This window comes from Equus przewalskii, chromosome 6 (genome assembly GCF_037783145.1).
Source record: "Equus przewalskii isolate Varuska chromosome 6, EquPr2, whole genome shotgun sequence".
In the NCBI taxonomy this organism is placed as follows: Eukaryota; Metazoa; Chordata; class Mammalia; order Perissodactyla; family Equidae; genus Equus; species Equus przewalskii.
This window is the reverse complement of record NC_091836.1, coordinates 53,911,075-53,929,038: the sequence shown is the minus strand read 5'-3', so window position 1 is coordinate 53,929,038 and position 17,964 is coordinate 53,911,075. Positions and strand designations below refer to the sequence as shown.

Sequence of the window (17,964 nt, the reverse complement as noted above, 5' to 3'; positions counted from 1 at the left end):
CTTAAACTTTAGGGTCTTTTCCTTCTGAGACATGAATTCATAATCACAACTTTACTTCCCTGTTTTTTATGAGTTGAATACAGTTTTAATTATAGATTGTAAAAACATGCTAATGTAACTCAATACATATTGGTAGTTTAAATTATAGTAATGTATTCTTTTTGCACATTGAAAATTCTTTTTAATTTGATTGATTCTCTTGCTATCTGAATGGCCCAGACTGTATTCCATTATTTTCCCTCCATCACACTTTATCCTCACCCACCCACACCTACTGTTCTCCAGAGTAATCAAGTTTGACAAGTTCAAGTTTCTTGTTTCTCTGACGAAGAAGTAAAGTGAAGTGGACCTGGGGTAAAACCCTGATATGTCAAACTTTGAAAGTAGATCCTGAAATGTTAGCAGAGCTGAGTGATTGTAGGAATTCAGTGAGTGATTCTGAAAGGAAGGAAGGAAAGAAGGGATGGTAGAGACAGAAATAGTGACAAATGGGTGTATTTTGACAGAAGAGCTGGCAATACTTAGAGATCATGGATTGGGTGTGGGGTGTGCAAGAAGGAGATGAGCAAAGGATGATCCAAGGGCTTCTGGCCGACCGGTTGGAAGGATAAGATTGTCATTGATTAAAAGGAGAGAGACTGGAGAAAATGCAAGCTTGGTTTGACATGCCTGTTGTACATCCAAGTGAAGATGTCAAATAATTAGCTGTATATACAGGTCTAGATGTATCTTTCTGCTTCATCCCCCTCAGTGTGTGGCTTCATTGTTTGTGGTCACCTTATGGTTGCAAGATGGCTGAACCACTTCCAGCATCACATCTGCCTTCCATGAAAGTAACAGAGGAAGCATAATGGGTAAAAACAAAAGAGTACGTGCCAGCATTTTATTTGGGTTTACAGGTTCCAGGAGTTCAGACCTGATATCTTTGGGGGCCATTTTTCAGCCTACCACCTTTAGGAATGGGGAAATGAAACAGGGAAGGGCAGGTTATCAAGCCACTTACCACTGAGGGTGACTGTAGCGAAATCCTGATGGGGGACTCTGGAACCCAGTATAATCACACCCCTCAGAGTTATCCCATCCAAGGAGTGAGTGAGCATTTATACACCAATAACTGACTGTCATTGGTTGAAGGTTGCTCCTAGGAGAGTTTCAGTTCCCTGTCACTCCTGGTCTATCACGCAGGTGACAAAGAGGATTCCAGTGGCAAGAGAAAACACTCAGGCAAAGAAATGCAAGTTCTGTCTACTGGAAATCAGGCCAAGTGCCCTGAAGTGGTAAGTGTGAGGGATATGTAGGACACCAACAGCAACTGCTGTGGCCCTTTTTTAAATAGCTTCATGGCAACTTCCACTTAGGTTTCATAGGCCAGATTTTTTTTTACATGACCGTGCCCAGAGGAGACTGGAAAATGTAGTTGTGGTTTTTAGCTGGACACATTTCCACTCTGAATTACATTGGAGCTCTGTCAGTATGGAAGAAAGAAGGGTGGATGTTGGGTAGACAATTAGCCACATGGGAGATAAGAATGGAAGCAGATAAGTGATGAAGATGACTCAGCCCAGGGTTTTATCACTGGATATGGTGGTAAGTGGTCAGAATTTAGGATATATATTGGAAGCAGTGCAAATAGTGCTGTTATTTTGGGGTTTGAGGGAAACACAAATCTAAGATCATGAACGGTTTTTATCTTGAGCAACTGTAGCAGTGGTGCCAATTAAAGAGGAGGAGTGGACTTGAGTGGGAGCAGGCTTGCGGTGCAGGGAGTCAAGCACTGTGTTTTGAACATGCGAAGTTTGAGATGCCTACTGATGCCCATTGGGAATGTCAATGTTGAATAGGTAGTTGGATATAGAAGGCTGGAGCTCAGAAGCTCAGGCTGCAGGTACAGATTTGGACGTTGTCAGAATAAGCTGGCATTGGAAGGTTCATTAGAAATTTCCAACGTTCAGGAAATGGTATATTTCTTAGTTTCCTAGCATTGGAAAAACAAATTTTATCAGTTTTCCTAATTCTTCACTGTTAGGATCCAGTGAAATAGCTGGCTCTAGTTTTAAATAGAAAAATACCTATCCTCACATGTAGTAACATTGCAGCCTCTCATCAAATAGACCTTTTGGCGAGAGGGAATTTTAATTGTCCTAGAGATTGGCTTATAGAATCCAAGCTAATACATGTGTACATAAACATTTGTTTACTATTAATTGTGCCATTTGTTTCTATGTATTAACATGAAACAATATTTCATGTATATAAGTTTATGAGGATAGTGAAGTTATTTATGTTTCTAGATAATTGTGAAAATCACCCTGAATAGAGGGTTAATGCTTGCTGATATTTCACTGTCTTCTTACCACATTCAATCTGTAAACCAAGATGTCACTCAGAATGTGAATAGTTATTATAGAAAAAGTTTATCTGTAATGTTGATATTTTAGCAGATTTCCCATTCTTTTTAGAACATAAAAAAGTGAGATTTTAAATTTGTATATTTGAATTCTGATAAAATATTGATAGAGACTTGGAAGTTATGATGTTGCGTTTTATTTCTATGAAGGTCTTTCTCTGATGATTATGATGAAGACTTTAAAATAGGGCCTTAATAAGTACATTTAAGCATCTTTCTTTGGAATAATGGGATTTAGATCTCCTCCATATCCCAACGTTAAGCTTATTGCAAATGACAGAGAAGATCGGACTGAATATGAGCCACCAGTTCAAATATGCAGTCAAATAGGCATTGTAATGCTGCTGAGTCAGCAAACACTAATGACAGTAAATAACATTTTTTGGACAACTAGGAAAGTGCCTGAAGAAAAGCTATTTTTAGCTATAATTCAATAATTAATTTTGAACAAGGGCAATCGTGAAACTATGACCTAAAAGTCATAAAGTAATATAGCTTTCACTTTATTGTTTTAAGGGAGGGATAATCGACTAAAGAGCAGGCTGACATCACAGACATATCTGCAAAAGTGGGTTCTAGCATTTCTCCTGGAGTCCCTCCTGTTTGGTTCTATTTATGGTGGGACAGTACTTGATGTGCAGAATAGGGTCTGTGAGTCACTACAGAAAAGTGAAATTATATTTATCATTTTTTAAGCTAAAGATAAAAAGCAGTTCACCCATTTCTCTCACTCCCCTGACCCCTGCCTCTGGCAACCACTACCAATCTGTTCTCTATGTCTGTGAGTTGGGTTTACACACACACACACACATATTTTTTAGATTCCACATATAAGAGAGATCCTATGGTATTTGTCTTTCTTTGTCTGACTTATTTCACTTAGCCTAATACTCTCAAGGTCCATACATGTTGTCATAAATGGCAAGATTTCATTCTTTTTTGTGGTTGAATAATATTCCATTGTATGTATACACTATAACTTCTTTATCCATTCATCCATCAATGGACACTTAGGTTGTTTCCATATCTTGGCTGTTGTAAATAATGCTGCAGTGAACATAGGGATGCAGATGTCTTTTTTAGTGTTTTCTTTTTCTTTGGATAAATACCCAGAAGTGGGATTGCTTGATCATATGGTAGTTTTATTTTTTATTTTACTTTATGTATTTTTATGTTTGGAGTGCTTCTTTCTTAGCGTGACAAAGAGTACATGTTTAAAACCTGGAGCTAACATTATACTTAATGGAGAAATATTATGGTTATTCTCTTTAGAAACAGGAATAAGATCAGAATGTACTCTGTACTAACTCCTTTTTAAAAATTTTTTATTGAGTTCGTAATAGTTGACATCATTATGAAATTTCAGTTGTACCTTATTTCTTATCTGTCATCACACAAGTGCTCCCCTTCACCCCCTGTGCTCACCCACCACCCTCCTTCCCCTGGCAACCACTGAACTGTTTTCTTTGTCCATGTGTTTGTTTATATTCCACATACGAGTGAAATCATGTGCTGTTTGTCTTTCTCAGTCTGGCTCATTTCACTTAGCATAATATCCTCCAGGTCCATCCATGTTGTTGCAAGTGGGATGATTTTGTCTTTTTTTATGGTTGAGTAGTATTCCATTGTATATATATATACCACATCTTCTTTATCCAATCATCAGTTGATGGGCACTTGGATTGTTTCCATGTCTTGGCTATTGTGAATAGTGCTGTAACAAACATAGGGGTGCATGTTACTTTGGATTGTTGATTTCAAGTTGTTTGTGTAGATACCCAATAGTGGGATAGCTGGGTCATATGGTATTTCTATTTTTAGTTTTTTGAGGAATCTCTGTACTGTTTTCCATAGTGGCTGCACCAGTTTGCATTCCCACCAGATGTGTATGAGTGTTCCCTTTTCTCCACATCCTCTCCAACATTTGTTGTTTTTTGTCTCGGTAAATATAGCCATTCTGACTGGTGTAAGTTTGTAGTTTGGTGTAAGTTTCATTGTGGTTTTGATTTGCATTTCTCTAATGATTAGGGATGTTGAGGATCTTTTCATATGTCTGTTGGCCATCTGTATATCTTCCTTGGAAAAATGTCTGTTCATATCCTCTGCCCATTTTTTGATCGGGTTGTTTGTTTGTTTTTTGTTGAGTTGTGTGAGTTCTTTATATACTTTGGAGATCAACCCCTTGTATGATAAATGATTTGCAAATATTTTCTCCCAGTTGGTGGGTTGTCTTTTCATTTTGTTCATGGTTTCCTTTGCTTTGCAGAAGCTTTTTAGAAGATTAACTGTCCATAGATGCGTGGTTTTATTTCTGGGCTTTCAGTTCTGATCCATTGATCTGTTTGTTTGTGTGCCAGTACCATGCTGTTTTGATTACCGTAACTTTGTAGTATGTCTTGAAGTCAGGGATTGTGATGCCTCCAGCTTTTTTTTTTTTTCTCTCTTTCAGGATTGCTTTGGCTATCTGGGGTCTTTGTTGTTCCATATAAATTTTTGGATTCTTTGTTCTATTTCTGTGAAAAATGTCATTGGGATTTTGATTGGGATTGCATTGAATCTGTAAATTTCTTTAAGTAATATGGACATTTTAACTATGTTTATTCTTCCGACCCATGAACATGGACTATCTTTCCATTTCTTTTCAATAATGTCTTATAGTTTTCAGTGTACAGGTCTTTCACCTCTTTGGTTAAGTTTATTCCAAGGTATTTTATTCTTTTTGTTGTGATTGTAAATGAGATTGTATTCTTGATTTCTTTTTCTGCTAGTTCATTGTTAGTGTATAGGAATGCAACTGATTTTTTTAAATTGATTTTGTACCCTGAAATTTTGCTGTAGTTGTTGATTATTTCTAATAGTTTTATGGTGAATTCATTAGGGTTTTCTATATATAAAATCATGTCATCTGCAAATAGTGAAAATTTCACTTCTTCATTTCCCATTTGGATTCCTTTTATTTCTTTTTCATGCCTAATTGCTCTGGCCAATACCTCCAGTGCTATGTTGAATAGGAGTGGTGAGAGTGGGCACCCTTGTCTTGTTCCTGTTCTCAGGGGGATGGCTTTCATTTTTTCACCATTGACTATGATGTTGGCTGTGGGTTTGTCATATTTGGTCTTTATTATGTTGAGGTACTGTCCTTCTATAACCATTTCATTCAGAGTTTTTATCATAAATGGATGTTGGATCCTGTCAAATGCTTTCTCTGCTTATATTGAGATGATCATGTGATTCTTATTCCTCATTTTGTTAATGTGGTGTATCACATTGGTTGATTTGCAGATGTTGAACCATCCTTGAGTCTCTGGAATGAATCCCACTTGATCGTGGTGTACAATTCTTTTAATGTATTGCAGTATTCGGTTCGCCAATATTTTGTTGAGGATTTTTGCATCTAAGTTCATCAGTGATATTTGCCTGTAGTTTTCCTTCTTCCTGTAGTCTTTCTCTGGTTTTGGTATCAGGGTAATGTTGGCCTCATAGAATGAGTTAGGAAGCATTCTGTCTTCTTCAGTTTTCGGAATAGTTTGAGAAGGATAGGTTCTAAGTTTTCTTTGAATTTTTGGTAGAATTCTCCAGAGAACCCATCTGGTCCTGGACTTTTGTTTGTTGGAAGATTTTTGATTACTGTTTCAATCTCTGTATTTGTGATAGGTCTGTTCAGATTCTCTATTTCTTCTTGATTTAGTTTTGGGAGGTTATATGAGTCTAGGAATTCATCTATTTCTTCTAGGTTATTGAATTTGTGGGCATATAGTTTTTCATAGTATTCTCTTATAATCCTTTGTATTTCTGCAATATCTGTTGTAATTTCTCCTCTTTCAATTCTCATTTTACTTATTTGAGCCTTCTCTCTTTTTTTCTTGGTGAGTCTGACTAAGAGTTTGTCAGTTTTATTTATCTTCTCAAAGAATCAGCTCTTAGTTTCATTAATCCTTTCTACTGTTTTTTTAGTCTCTATTTCCTTTATTTCTGCTCTGATTTTTATTATTTCCATCCTTCTGCTGACTTTGGGCTTCTGTTCTTCTTTTTCTAGCTCTGTTAGGTGCGTTTTAAGATTACTTATTTGAGATTTTTCTTGCTTGTTGAGGTGGGCCTGTATTGCTATGAATTTCCCTCTTAGGACCACTTTTGCTGCATCCCATAAGAGTTGGTATGTTGTATTTTCATTTTCATTTGTCTCCAGTTATTTTTAATTTCACCTTTGATTTCTTCAGTGATCCAATGTTTGTTCAATAGTATGTTGTTTAGTCTCCACATGTTTCTGAGTTTCCCAGTTTTGTTCTTATGGTTGATTTCTAGTTTCATAGCATTGTGGTCAGAAAAAAAATGGTTGGAATGATTTCAATCTTCTTAAATTTATTGAGGCTTGCCTTGTTACCCAACATATGGTCTATCTTTGAGAATGTTCCATGGGCACTTGAGAAGAATGCATATTCTTCTGTTATTGGGTGGAATGCTCTCTACATATCTGTTAAGTGCATCTCATCAAGTGTTTCATTTAAATCTACTATTTCCTTATTGAATTTTTGCCCAGATGATCTGTCCATTGAAGTAAGTGGGGTGTTGATGTCCCCTACTATTATTGTGTTGCTGTTAATTTAACCCTATAGGTCTATTAATAATTTCTATATGTACTTTGGTGCCCCCGTGTTAGGTGCATATATATTAATAAGCATTATGTCCTCTTGGTGGAATGTCCCTTTTATCATTACGTAGTGCCCCTCTTTATCTTTTTTAACTTGAAGTCTGCTTTGTCTGATAAAAGTATGGCAACACCTGCTTTCTTTCGTTGGCCATTAGCTTGGAGTGTTGTCTTCCATCCATCACTCTAAGCCTGTGTTTGTCTTTGGAGCTGACATGTGTTTCCTGGAGGCAGCATGTTGTTGGGTCTTGTTTTTGAATCCATCCAGCTACTCTGTGTCTTTTGATTGGAGGATTCAGTCTATTTACATTTAGAGTGATTATTGTTATATGAGGGCTTAATGCTGTCATTTTATTGCTTGTTTTCTGGTTGTTCTGTTTCCGCTATTTCTCTTCCTTTGCATTTCTTCTATTTCATTTTGTTGGTTTCCTGAGGGGGATTTCTCAGTTTTCTCGCTTTTTGTGAATTGTGGCTCTGCTCTGATTTTTTGTTTACTGGTTACTGTGAGGATTGTATGAAAGGTATTGGAGATGAGATAGTCCATTTTCTCATAGCCTCTTATCTCTATTAACCTAAGCAGGTTCCTTTCCTTTCCTCTCCCCTTCTGAGTAATTGCTGTTACAAATTGTTCTGTTTTTAATTTTGTGAGTTTGTGGCTAAGTTGAAGTATTTATTATTACTTTTGATGCTTTCTTCGCTTTTCTCTTTTAAGTTGTAATTGAGTCTTTGCCTCCCTGTTCTGGTAGAGAGCTGCAGGTTTCTGATTATGTCTGTCTGCTTATCCCCTTGCTCAGAGCTTTGTAGACCTTTGCCTTTTTGTTGCTGGTGTGAGGGCATCGTTATTTCCTGTAGGGGAGGTCTAGTGGTGATGAACTCCCTCAGCTACTACCTCCATTTATATCATTAGCTTTCTGTTTTGCTCTCTCTTCATCTCCAAATTTGATATGCTGACATTTTGACTCTAGGCTCCCCAGACAGTATATCACCCTGCAAGTCTCAGTGTGCCCCCTCTCTTCTGGCTTAGTGCATTCAGACCTCTTTCCTGACCCTAGGATCCTTGTCTTGTGAATTGCTTCCAAGGATAAACCCAATACAAAGGGCCAGGGTTTGCATGTCTTAAGTAGTATATCAGACACAATCCACTCAGTCTCCAAAGCTGGAGGACTCAGAGGATTCTTTTTCTTTTTTAGTTCCTCAATCAACTTTTCTAAAATTGGAATGTAAGACCTACTTCATGGGATGTTGTGAAGATCCATGAGAGGAAGTACAGGAGAGTAATTAACATATGTTAGCATTTGACTAAAGAAAGAAATGAAAATATAAATAATGTTAGTGCCTAGCTGTATGAAGGAGGCTAAATAAGCCTTTTTAATTTTATTTGAAACTTCACTAGGTTTAGGAGCAAATATTGATGCTACTGAGACAGCTGAACTGCTATTAATTATCTCTGAAAAACTGAAGAAGCAAAGATATACTAGAAGATTGACAATTGACAATCGAAATTCAATTGACAATTGAATTTCAAAAGCGGATATTAAATCTGACAAAAAGCTGAGTTTGGTGTAAAACTGAGTTTGACTTAATCTTAGGTAAGACTCTGGGAGAGACTGTCAGTGGTTTGTGAGCATTCAGAAGGGGAAGCAGTGCCCCCAGGACTCAGCCTAGGTGCACCCTGACCCCTGCCCACTAGACCAGCTTTGGTTCACGGGGCTGAAATGCTGCTGCATGAGGAAACATATAGAAAGAGTTGTATTTGGGCTTTGGCATGATATTTTACAGGTTTTTTTATGACATGACATTTTTTTGGGAAAAAAATTGTAAGATTAATTAAGTGGATTAGCATCTGATTATAGTAAAAGGAATAATCAACAGATCACTATCACCCTGAAGGGCTTGTTAGTAGAATGCCATAGGACTCTGTCCTCCATCCTGTCCTTCAGGACGTTTTACAAACATATATATATATATGTTTATATTTAAAACAAGTAATGCTTATCAAATCTGCAGCTGACACAAAACTGGGAGGTATGGTGAATATATTCTCTGACACAAACAGGATCCTAAAATATAAGCTCAGGTGTTAACCGCTTCAGGAAGGCTTCTATGATAGCCCACCCTGTTCAAATCTGTATTCAATACCCTTCCTTTCTATTCCCAAAAGAGCTGCATGTCTTCATCAGTCTCGTATTGTACCTGCCTACCTTGCAAATCTCTCTCTGTGCACAGGCAGTTGGTCTTGTGTCTCTATCTTCCAGTTCCTCACACAGTGGGAAGCAGCTGCTTACTGAATGTTTGCTTCATTAAAGAACCAGCGATGACGACCCACACTGAGAGGCTGAAACTCTCAAGCTGAAATTTAATAAGGATAAAAATAAGGCCCTGTTTTGGAGCAGCCCCCAAAAACTAAACAAGCACAATATAGCGAATAGATGGCTTTACTTGTAGCACACATGAAAAAGAAATAAGGTGTTTAGATAAGAATAACCTCTCCATGAAATGATATAATATCACTGCTTTACCCTTCCCCCTTCCAAATTCAAAGCTAAGGTCATCTTCACCTGCTTGAATAAAAGTTTGTAGCACTTGAAACCAAAGATGTGGAAGTCCTCTCTGAGCTGATTAGATCATCCCTGAAGTATTATGATAAAGTTCTGAGTTGTGCATTTCAAGGAGGAAATCTACAAACAGGAACTTGTTCAGAGGAGAGCCACCAGGATTATGAAGTGTCTGAAAATCTACCATAATCACTTGCTTTTTCATTCATTTGACAAATGCATCTTGTGTCTGTGTCTAGTGCTTTCCAGGTAGTGTACTAGGTAGTGGAAACTAGTATACTAGGTGGAGGGAAAAAATCTCTATGAGTAATTGAAGGAAATAAAGATACTTGTGGAAATAAACAAAGACCACCCAAATGAGAACAAATGAAGCCTATTTATTCAGAGCTTACTATAACAAGGGAGTCAGCAACTATCACTTGCATTTGGCAGACTCATAGGCAGGCAGAGAGGTGGGAAAGCTTTACAGTGAACAAAAGAAAAGGGTTCAGCTCTGCTCTAATTGGAGGCTCTTGGCATTGGGAAGCTGGAGGAGGCAGGCTAACTAGAAGCATGGCATCCTATGTGATTGGTTTGGGTAGCAAATTTGGCTTTCCCCAGTTGGCCTTGCGTCGGAAGTAGGGGCAAAAATTAGGGAGGCTGTCAGTCATTGACCAAGTCCTAACCATTCTAGGACTATTTCTGAAGAGGTTGTGGGTCAGAGTCTATTATCATATGTTCAGCCATTGTCTATTTGTATGTTCAGTCTCTAATATTGAACATTGAGAAGACTCAGAAGAATCTGGAGGTACACTTATAACTGTATTTGGCTTATTGATAACTGCATTTGGGTACTTTAAGGTCTAGTGTGTTGAAAAGGCATTTGTTCTGAATGGTCCCAGTGGGTCAAATTAGGACTAGGGGATGAAAAATTCTTCAATATGAGGAAGAACTTTTTAAAACTCATTGCTACCTAGATACCATCATAGACAGTGATTACCTCCTGAAGGAGGAATTCAGACCTAGACTGGATGTGATACTTGGCAGTGATACTGCAAAACAGATCACAAAATTTGCCATGCACCAGAATCACTACATACCTTTGTTACTGATGCAGAATCTTGGGCTCTGTCCTAGACTTGCTGAATCTGATCAGTGGGGTATGATAGATGATTCTCTTAAGAAACATTTGTGGAAGATATGCAAACACTGGATGATTAGTTGTACTAGATGACTCGTAAAAGTCCTTCCAACCTGAGAGTTTAACATTCTAACCTTTGCATAGCATAGTCATAACCAGGAAATAAACTGTGCATTCATTTATTTAACAATATTTATTCAATAGCTTACGTTATGCCATACTCTATTTTGGTCTATATTTTAATTCCACTAGCACGATAAATTCCTATATGCCAAGGAGATAGCAATGAAAACAACTCAGTTTTTCATTCTTCAAAGATTTATTGAGCATCTGCTATGTGCCGGGGCACTGTGCTGAGCTCTGGTGAAATGGTGATGAGCAAGACTGATATAGTCCTTTTTTTCCCAGAGCTTACACTAGCAGAAAAAAATAGCCAAAATGTATTTACAGTAAAGGGTGATACATGTTGTTATGAAAAAGAAAATGGTGTGAAAACCATTCTTTTTGTTATGTTTTTCCCCACAGCATAACTCCAATTAAAATCCAATCAAGTTATTTATAGAGGAATGAGTACTTCCTTCTTCAGATTTATTTTAGGTTTTAAATAAAAATTGAGAGCCTTTGGGCCTTAACCGAGGAATGCTAGAAGACTTTAGAATGCCACTTTGTCCTTAAAACCCCTCTTATATCAAAACTGAAGAATCTGCTGTTGGATAAATCAGTCAAAGGGACATCCTTGTTCAGGTTGACTCTGGGTATTTTAGAAAGTGATTCTGGAAATTCTGAGTTCTTTTGAGTTCTAATACCTATTTCTAACCCTGTTGCAATGGCGCTAATTTGTACTATATTTTTCAAGCAAGTTCTTATTCAAAACACCATGTCTTTTGCTGTGTGGTTTGTAGGAAGGAGCTTAGATAGGAAGCAGCTACCTATGATCTAGTTCTGGCTCTTCCATTAATTAATATGTGACCTTGACCTCTCTGGGCCTCAGAATTTTTCAAAATGCTAAATAAGCCTTAATGAACCCTAAAATTCTGATTTGGTGAAACTAAATGTCATTTTACACCTGCCTTCCTCCCAGCTACACAAATATATTAGAAGCCTCATCATTACATGGAATGGATACTGAAATAACTTGCTTTTCTAATCTGGACACTTGTGTGTTCCTTAGGCTGAAGTCTGAGGCTTCAACATCTACCTGCTTATCCAGTCTGAATGATGGATTTATAGCAGGTCCTTGGGAACCTACGCTGGGAGCACCCAGCAGTCTGTCTTCTCACCAACTCTCAGTAGCCGTAGTTCTAGCTGTTGCCAAGGGTCTTGTTTCAAACACAATAGACCTTCCTAGTCCCAAGATATTGCCACCCATCTGAGTAAAGTATCCCCACTTTCTAGAAACTTACATTACGCTGCCCGTACCTGCCTCATCAGATTCCTTCCAGACAGACACCAGCCAGATCACACCAACTTCCACTCCTGGAGGAGCAGCACTGTAGCACCCTTGAAAATGCTCCTGCCTAGCCCAGGCTTGCTCTTCTTCCCTGACAGGCACAATTGAAGTCCTAGTTGCCATCAAACCTCCTCAAGTTACGATAGACATAGGTATGTGTATTTTTACATGTCAGAGCATTGAACCACTTTTCATAATTAGAATTTTCCCTAGAATTAGCTCACTCTAAAAATGTTATTTTATTTTTTTAACTAACTTCCTTTGTTGCGATCTTATTTCTGACCTAATCTACGCAATATGTTTTCGTTTTAGGGCTCCCTTGTCTAAGTGAAAATTTTGGGGTCAGGGAGACCCGCATGCTACCGCCTGCACTCAGGAGCGAAATTCAGCAGTGACTTTATCAATATATTGCATTATATAATGAAGAAACTATACTTTTAAAAATGTCTTTAAAAAATTAAATGTATGTCCCATCATACTTCACTTAACAAGGATACACTCCAAGAAATGCATCGTTAGGCAATTTTGTCATTGTGCAAACATCATAGAGTTACTTACACAAACCTAGATGGTGTAGCCCACTACGCACCTAGGCTGTATGGTGCTAGTCTTCCAGGACCACCGTCATATATGCACTTCATCATTGACCGAAACGTTGTTACACAGCACGTGACTGTCAGCTCTGAAACTGGCTTTTAGTTTTAATTTTAAAAATTAACCTCTAGCTTCTGGACTTCTTCCTATTTAAATAATTGCACAGTTTAAGGAAATAAGATCAAGCTATTCAGAGCAATATAATGGTTTTTCTTGTCCTCACATTTCACTGTTTTTAAACGTGTTTTAATTTTCTGTAATTGCCAGAGCTTCTCCTTGTGAGGCTGAGCTTCAAGAATTAATGGAACAAATTGACATCATGGTAAGCAACAAAAAATTGGATTGGGAAAGGAAGATGCGGGCTTTGGAGACACGATTAGATCTTCGGGATCAAGAGTTGGCAAATGCACAAACTTGTTTGGATCAGAAAGGTCAAGAGGTACTGAACATATGTGTTAATGAATTGGTAATTCCTCAACTGTTACAAATAGTATTTATCCTATCAGAATATGTTTTCCATTACACATACTTTTTATCAGGCATCAGCAATAGCATTTATTGCTTGAAATTCTGTCATAGTGTGCTAAAATGTGTTCTATCAAATAGATGACAGGCAGAGCCTAAACCCATAGAAATTTTCTGATGCAAACATATAGTGTTAGCCACCATCTAGAAAAGTAAACAAACACTCAGTATATATGTGAAATGAATATTGTTTGCAAGCAAAGATGTCACTGCTTTTGCTGCTGTAGAAACAAAGCAGTAGTCATGAAAGCTGTGTTTTTGCACGAGGCAGAATTCAGGAGCATTTGCCTCTTCTAATCTGCTAGAAAAATATTTCCTGAAAGAAGTGAAATGTCAAGACTTGATTGTACGACGAGGGAGAAAAGGATTTGGTGCAGGAGGTGTGTGTGTCTACCTGGGCACCCACTTAAGAGGAGTGCCCTTGGCCCCTCTGAGGCTGCTTACCGCCATGCTGGTGGTTGTGGAAGCATGCAAGGTGCCCTCGGGCCTGTGGAGGGGTTCAGGAAAACTGTCTGCTTTATCGAACATACGCTTTTGTGTCTATGAATTTTTCTTTTTGGCAAAGCATAAGAGAAATATTTACTAATCATTTACTGAAACATCATCAGTCAACTTGTTCAGCAGCCATTTTTCTACCTTTATTGGCCTCTCAATTCGACTTGGTTTTTGACATAGTCAACTATGTTATAGTTTGACATAGTTAACTTAGTTTTTGGCCTCTGGTTTGCCTTCATGCTAGAGGCAGGCCATCTGACCAGGCCTATGCAAGGATTGTTTTCTCCCTTCTATACCTATAATGACACAGATGTATAAACAGGACCCTCACCTGCTTTTTGAGCAGACACATTCTGTAAGCCATATCCTTAAGAACCACTCTTAGACATTTTTCTTTTTAATGCGTTAGTTGTTATAAAAATGTAACGATTATTCCATAATACCACTAAAGCAGAGCTCCCACTGAAGGCAGTGAGGCTAAAAGAAAGCTGAAGTGTGTCGGTAGAGGTTCTGCCTGAGCGACAATGACATAAGCCTCCCAAAAAGATAAGGCAAAGTAAATTCTAGACCTTAATTTAAAATGTGATGGCAATAAGGGTCTTTTGTCAAACATCCATCCCATAGTGTCCTAATGAGTACCCAGTGGAACCGTGCTAGCAAGGTTTGGATTTTGTGAATTTAATTATTAATAGCTATTTTAAGCACTGCAGTACAAATATTTATTCTTGGGTTTGGCACAGTAGTTTTATTTGAATTGTACTTTTCTTTTGTACATTTTTTTCTGAGATTTTGAGGCAAAATTTAGAAAAAGCAAAATTAAATTTTGTTCTTAATGCAGGTGGGGTTACTCAGACAGAAGTTGGACAGTCTGGAAAAGTGTAACTTAGCAATGACTCAGAATTATGAAGGACAACTACAAACCCTAAAAGCTCAAGTAAGAAAACTTAGTACAATTTAATATCGCACATTTTGGTATATGTTTTGACCCATAAAATTGTGTTAATTTTACTAAAATAAATTGTTTTTAATACAAGCAAAAGTTCTTGTATTTCAACTACAAGATTATATGTTTGGCCCTGTCTTTTGTTATTTTGTATGTGTTGATTTTGTCTCTTTTACTAGACTGTCAGCTTCATATCCCTTTAACTGTTAACACAGCGCTAGACTAATAGCTTTCTCTTTATCAGGAGACTTGTCGATTAATGATATGATAATAATTAGCTATGCAAACAACACCAAGAAAGCAAGATTATCTTTCGTAGACATTATTAGTCCTTTATTCTATGGCAATTTAAAATATGGAAGTTTGCTGTTACGTAACAGATAATCGAAAGAACAAAACTAGTCTTTAGTACCTTGTTACTGGTAGGACTGTTTCATCAATGACGGTGCTCCTGCATATGTGATGAGAAGGATAGTGATTTCTTTCTTATTTATCCTCACATCTCCTGACGGTGCTGGCAAGCAAAAAGTCTTCTCTCCCAACCACCACTAACACATAGGACTGTAAGCATCTGAGCATCTCAGGTCTAATAGATGCTATATCCTTGCTTAACTTAGTAAATGAATCAATGGGAAATATGGTTTGATTATAAAATTTTGCTTTATAACCAACTTTTTTGGTAATGCAAGGATTTCATAAATGATAATATATTTAAAGGAGCCCAAAGTAGTTAATGCTCCTCCCTAAGTACCTTTTTAGGGAGATGATTCAGCCATGAAGATTGGAATAGGAAACATATGATGCCACTTAATAGGTGTGATCTTAACAAGACTAGCTCTTAAATCTACCTAGACATTTTGCCAGCAATTTCAGTCACCGCCACTAGATGGTAGCTTGACTTGTGAAACTACATAAGGTTTTTCCTGACTGAGACTCCAAGCATTTAACACTTAGATCAATCAGCTTGCTTTTTTGTAAAGATAAAACTCTAAAATGACATAAATATTAAATCACTATAATTGTTGAGTATAAACGAAGAGACCACAATCTGGAATAAGTTCAAAAAAATACAAAAATCTAGATACAAGTTCAATACATCTCTAGATTTTATTTAACTAGTTTAATCACTGCTTACCAAATCTTTAACTTCTGTTTGTTTTGTTTTGTTTTTCATGTTTGTTGTTAGAAAGTTTGGGGCCTTGTTTCCAAGTGCTCAGCAGCATTTAATATATGACTCCTTGCCATTTGATGCTTTGCAGTTCTATCTTATTACTTGGCTGCAGGCTAACCAAAAAATATGGTTATGACAACTTCACAAAAATTTGTCCTATGGAACACTAATACTGAGAGTTTAGAAAAAGCTGTTTACTCCTTCTCTGCTCCTGGATATTCACGGTGCACATTAGCATATCACAGGCTGTGAGAAGTCCTGCTTTAACAAATCCGTTTAGCTTTTTTAATACATCATTTTCCAAATGTAATTGACCATGAAACCCTTTTACTTTTTTAAACTAAAACCTACTAATACTGGAGTAAAGTATTGCAGTGTGAACACTGCGAACGGGTGTCTCATAGAATACGCTTTGGAAACACTACATTACTGTCGAGAGAACAGCCAACTCATCCGACTGCAGTTTTCTGCTCCTCTTTTCTTCTCTGGTTAAAAGAAAGGAAGGAAGAGAGTTAGGGAGAGAGAGCAGAAGAGAAGGAAAGAGGAGAGGAGGGAGAAAGACAGAAAAAGAAAAGTACTATGTACTCAACTTGGTTTGCATAATAGCTAGTAATATGTCATTTTTCTAACCAGAAAATGGAATCTGTGGCAAACATGCTTTGTTGCTTCTTGCTCACACTGCTTCCTTCTTTGAAATTCTTGGTTTATTTACAATTTCATTTTCCTAAAATATCTCAAGGATACGCTTGAGCACACTCTGCCTTGCATAACTCAACTCTGTCAAAGCTTTCTTGTAGAAATTGCTTCCTTTTTTAAAATGGAGTATTTTCTTTTCTTTCTAACCACCATAAAACTATAATCGAGTTTTATGTATATTTGAGATTTCCACTTCTGGAAAGATGGAGTGCATATACTTTTCCCTATTCCTCCCGCTAAATGCTGCAAGAAACCCTGGACATTATTTATAAAACAATGTAACAAGACTGACAAGTAGAGAGAAAAGATAGACCACCTAGGACCTTGGGACCCAAGGAATGACACAGTGGTGGGTTCCCTGGGACTTTTTTTTTTTTTTTTTTTTTTTTTGCTTCTTATATCCCAGAGTGGGTAACAGAGGAGCCAGCAATCCAGACACTCCAATGGACACAAACAAACAAAAAGAGTCCCAAGGAAAGTCTGCTCTCTGCAGCCTAAAGCCCAGGAAAAAAATACCCCAGCAACATTAAACACTTTTAGATAACAACTGCTCTGCTCCAGCCAAACACCACAGGAAAAAACAAAACAAAACAAACTACAGCTCCCACCCACCACACCAGCAAAGACTAAGTGGGCAGCCTAAGTTTCCACCCTCACCAGGCTGTAATGAGGTAGCCCAGGCCATGGCCACTGTGCCTGCATGGTGTCAGAGAAGACTGAGTAGATAGCCAGGACCTTCATCACCACTGAGTGTTAATAAGATCCTGCTCAACCCATGATGTCAGTGGAGACCATGTGGAGAGCTGGGACTTCTGTGCCCATCTGGTGCTGATGAGCACCCCTCCCCCTTCTCTCTGGAATGGTATCAGGGGAAGTTAATGAGGAGTCAGGATGTTCACCACCCATCAGTGGTAACAAAGCCACTCACCCTCACTTCAGTGTCACTGAAGGCCATGTGGGAAGCAGTAAGAAGACAGCTATGCCTTCTAATTAACATGGTGTCAATGAAAGGCTAGTGGGGAGCCTGGACTCCCACTCCCACTCAACAGAAATAAGGAACACCTCCCCCAGATTACCCTCTGAGGCCAAGCTAAGACTTGGACTTCCACTGCCACCTGGCAGTAATGAGGCAGCATTCTGTTTTCCTGCTTGAATGTTGTTGGAAGAGGACTGCTAAAACACAATATTTAAATAAAAGCAAGAGTTTCATAACACAATACCCCAAAATGTCTAGGTTTCAATAAAAAATCACTCATCGTACCAAGAACCAGGAAGATTTCAAGTTGAATGAGAAAAGACCATCAAGAGATGCCAACACTGAGTTGATACAGATATTAGAATTATCTGACAAGGATTTTAAAAC

General features: G+C 37.8%; 1 protein-coding gene across 10 annotated transcripts in view; it reads left to right on the top strand.

Annotated features, from left to right (window-relative positions):
• Nucleotides 1-17,964, top strand: part of DEUP1 (deuterosome assembly protein 1) — a 94,698-nt gene that overhangs the window by 9,818 nt on the left and 66,916 nt on the right. For 8 of the 10 annotated variants that reach the window (XM_070623903.1, XM_070623910.1, XM_070623902.1 and 5 more), the window contains 2 exons: nt 13,039-13,210; nt 14,630-14,725. In XM_070623903.1, coding sequence (XP_070480004.1) covers nt 13,039-13,210; nt 14,630-14,725 — 268 coding nt within the window. Of the gene's footprint in view, nt 1-1,185; nt 1,278-13,038; nt 13,211-14,629; nt 14,726-17,964 lie in introns of all 10 variants that reach the window. The other 2 variants (XM_070623908.1, XM_070623907.1) reach the window with 1 other exon arrangement.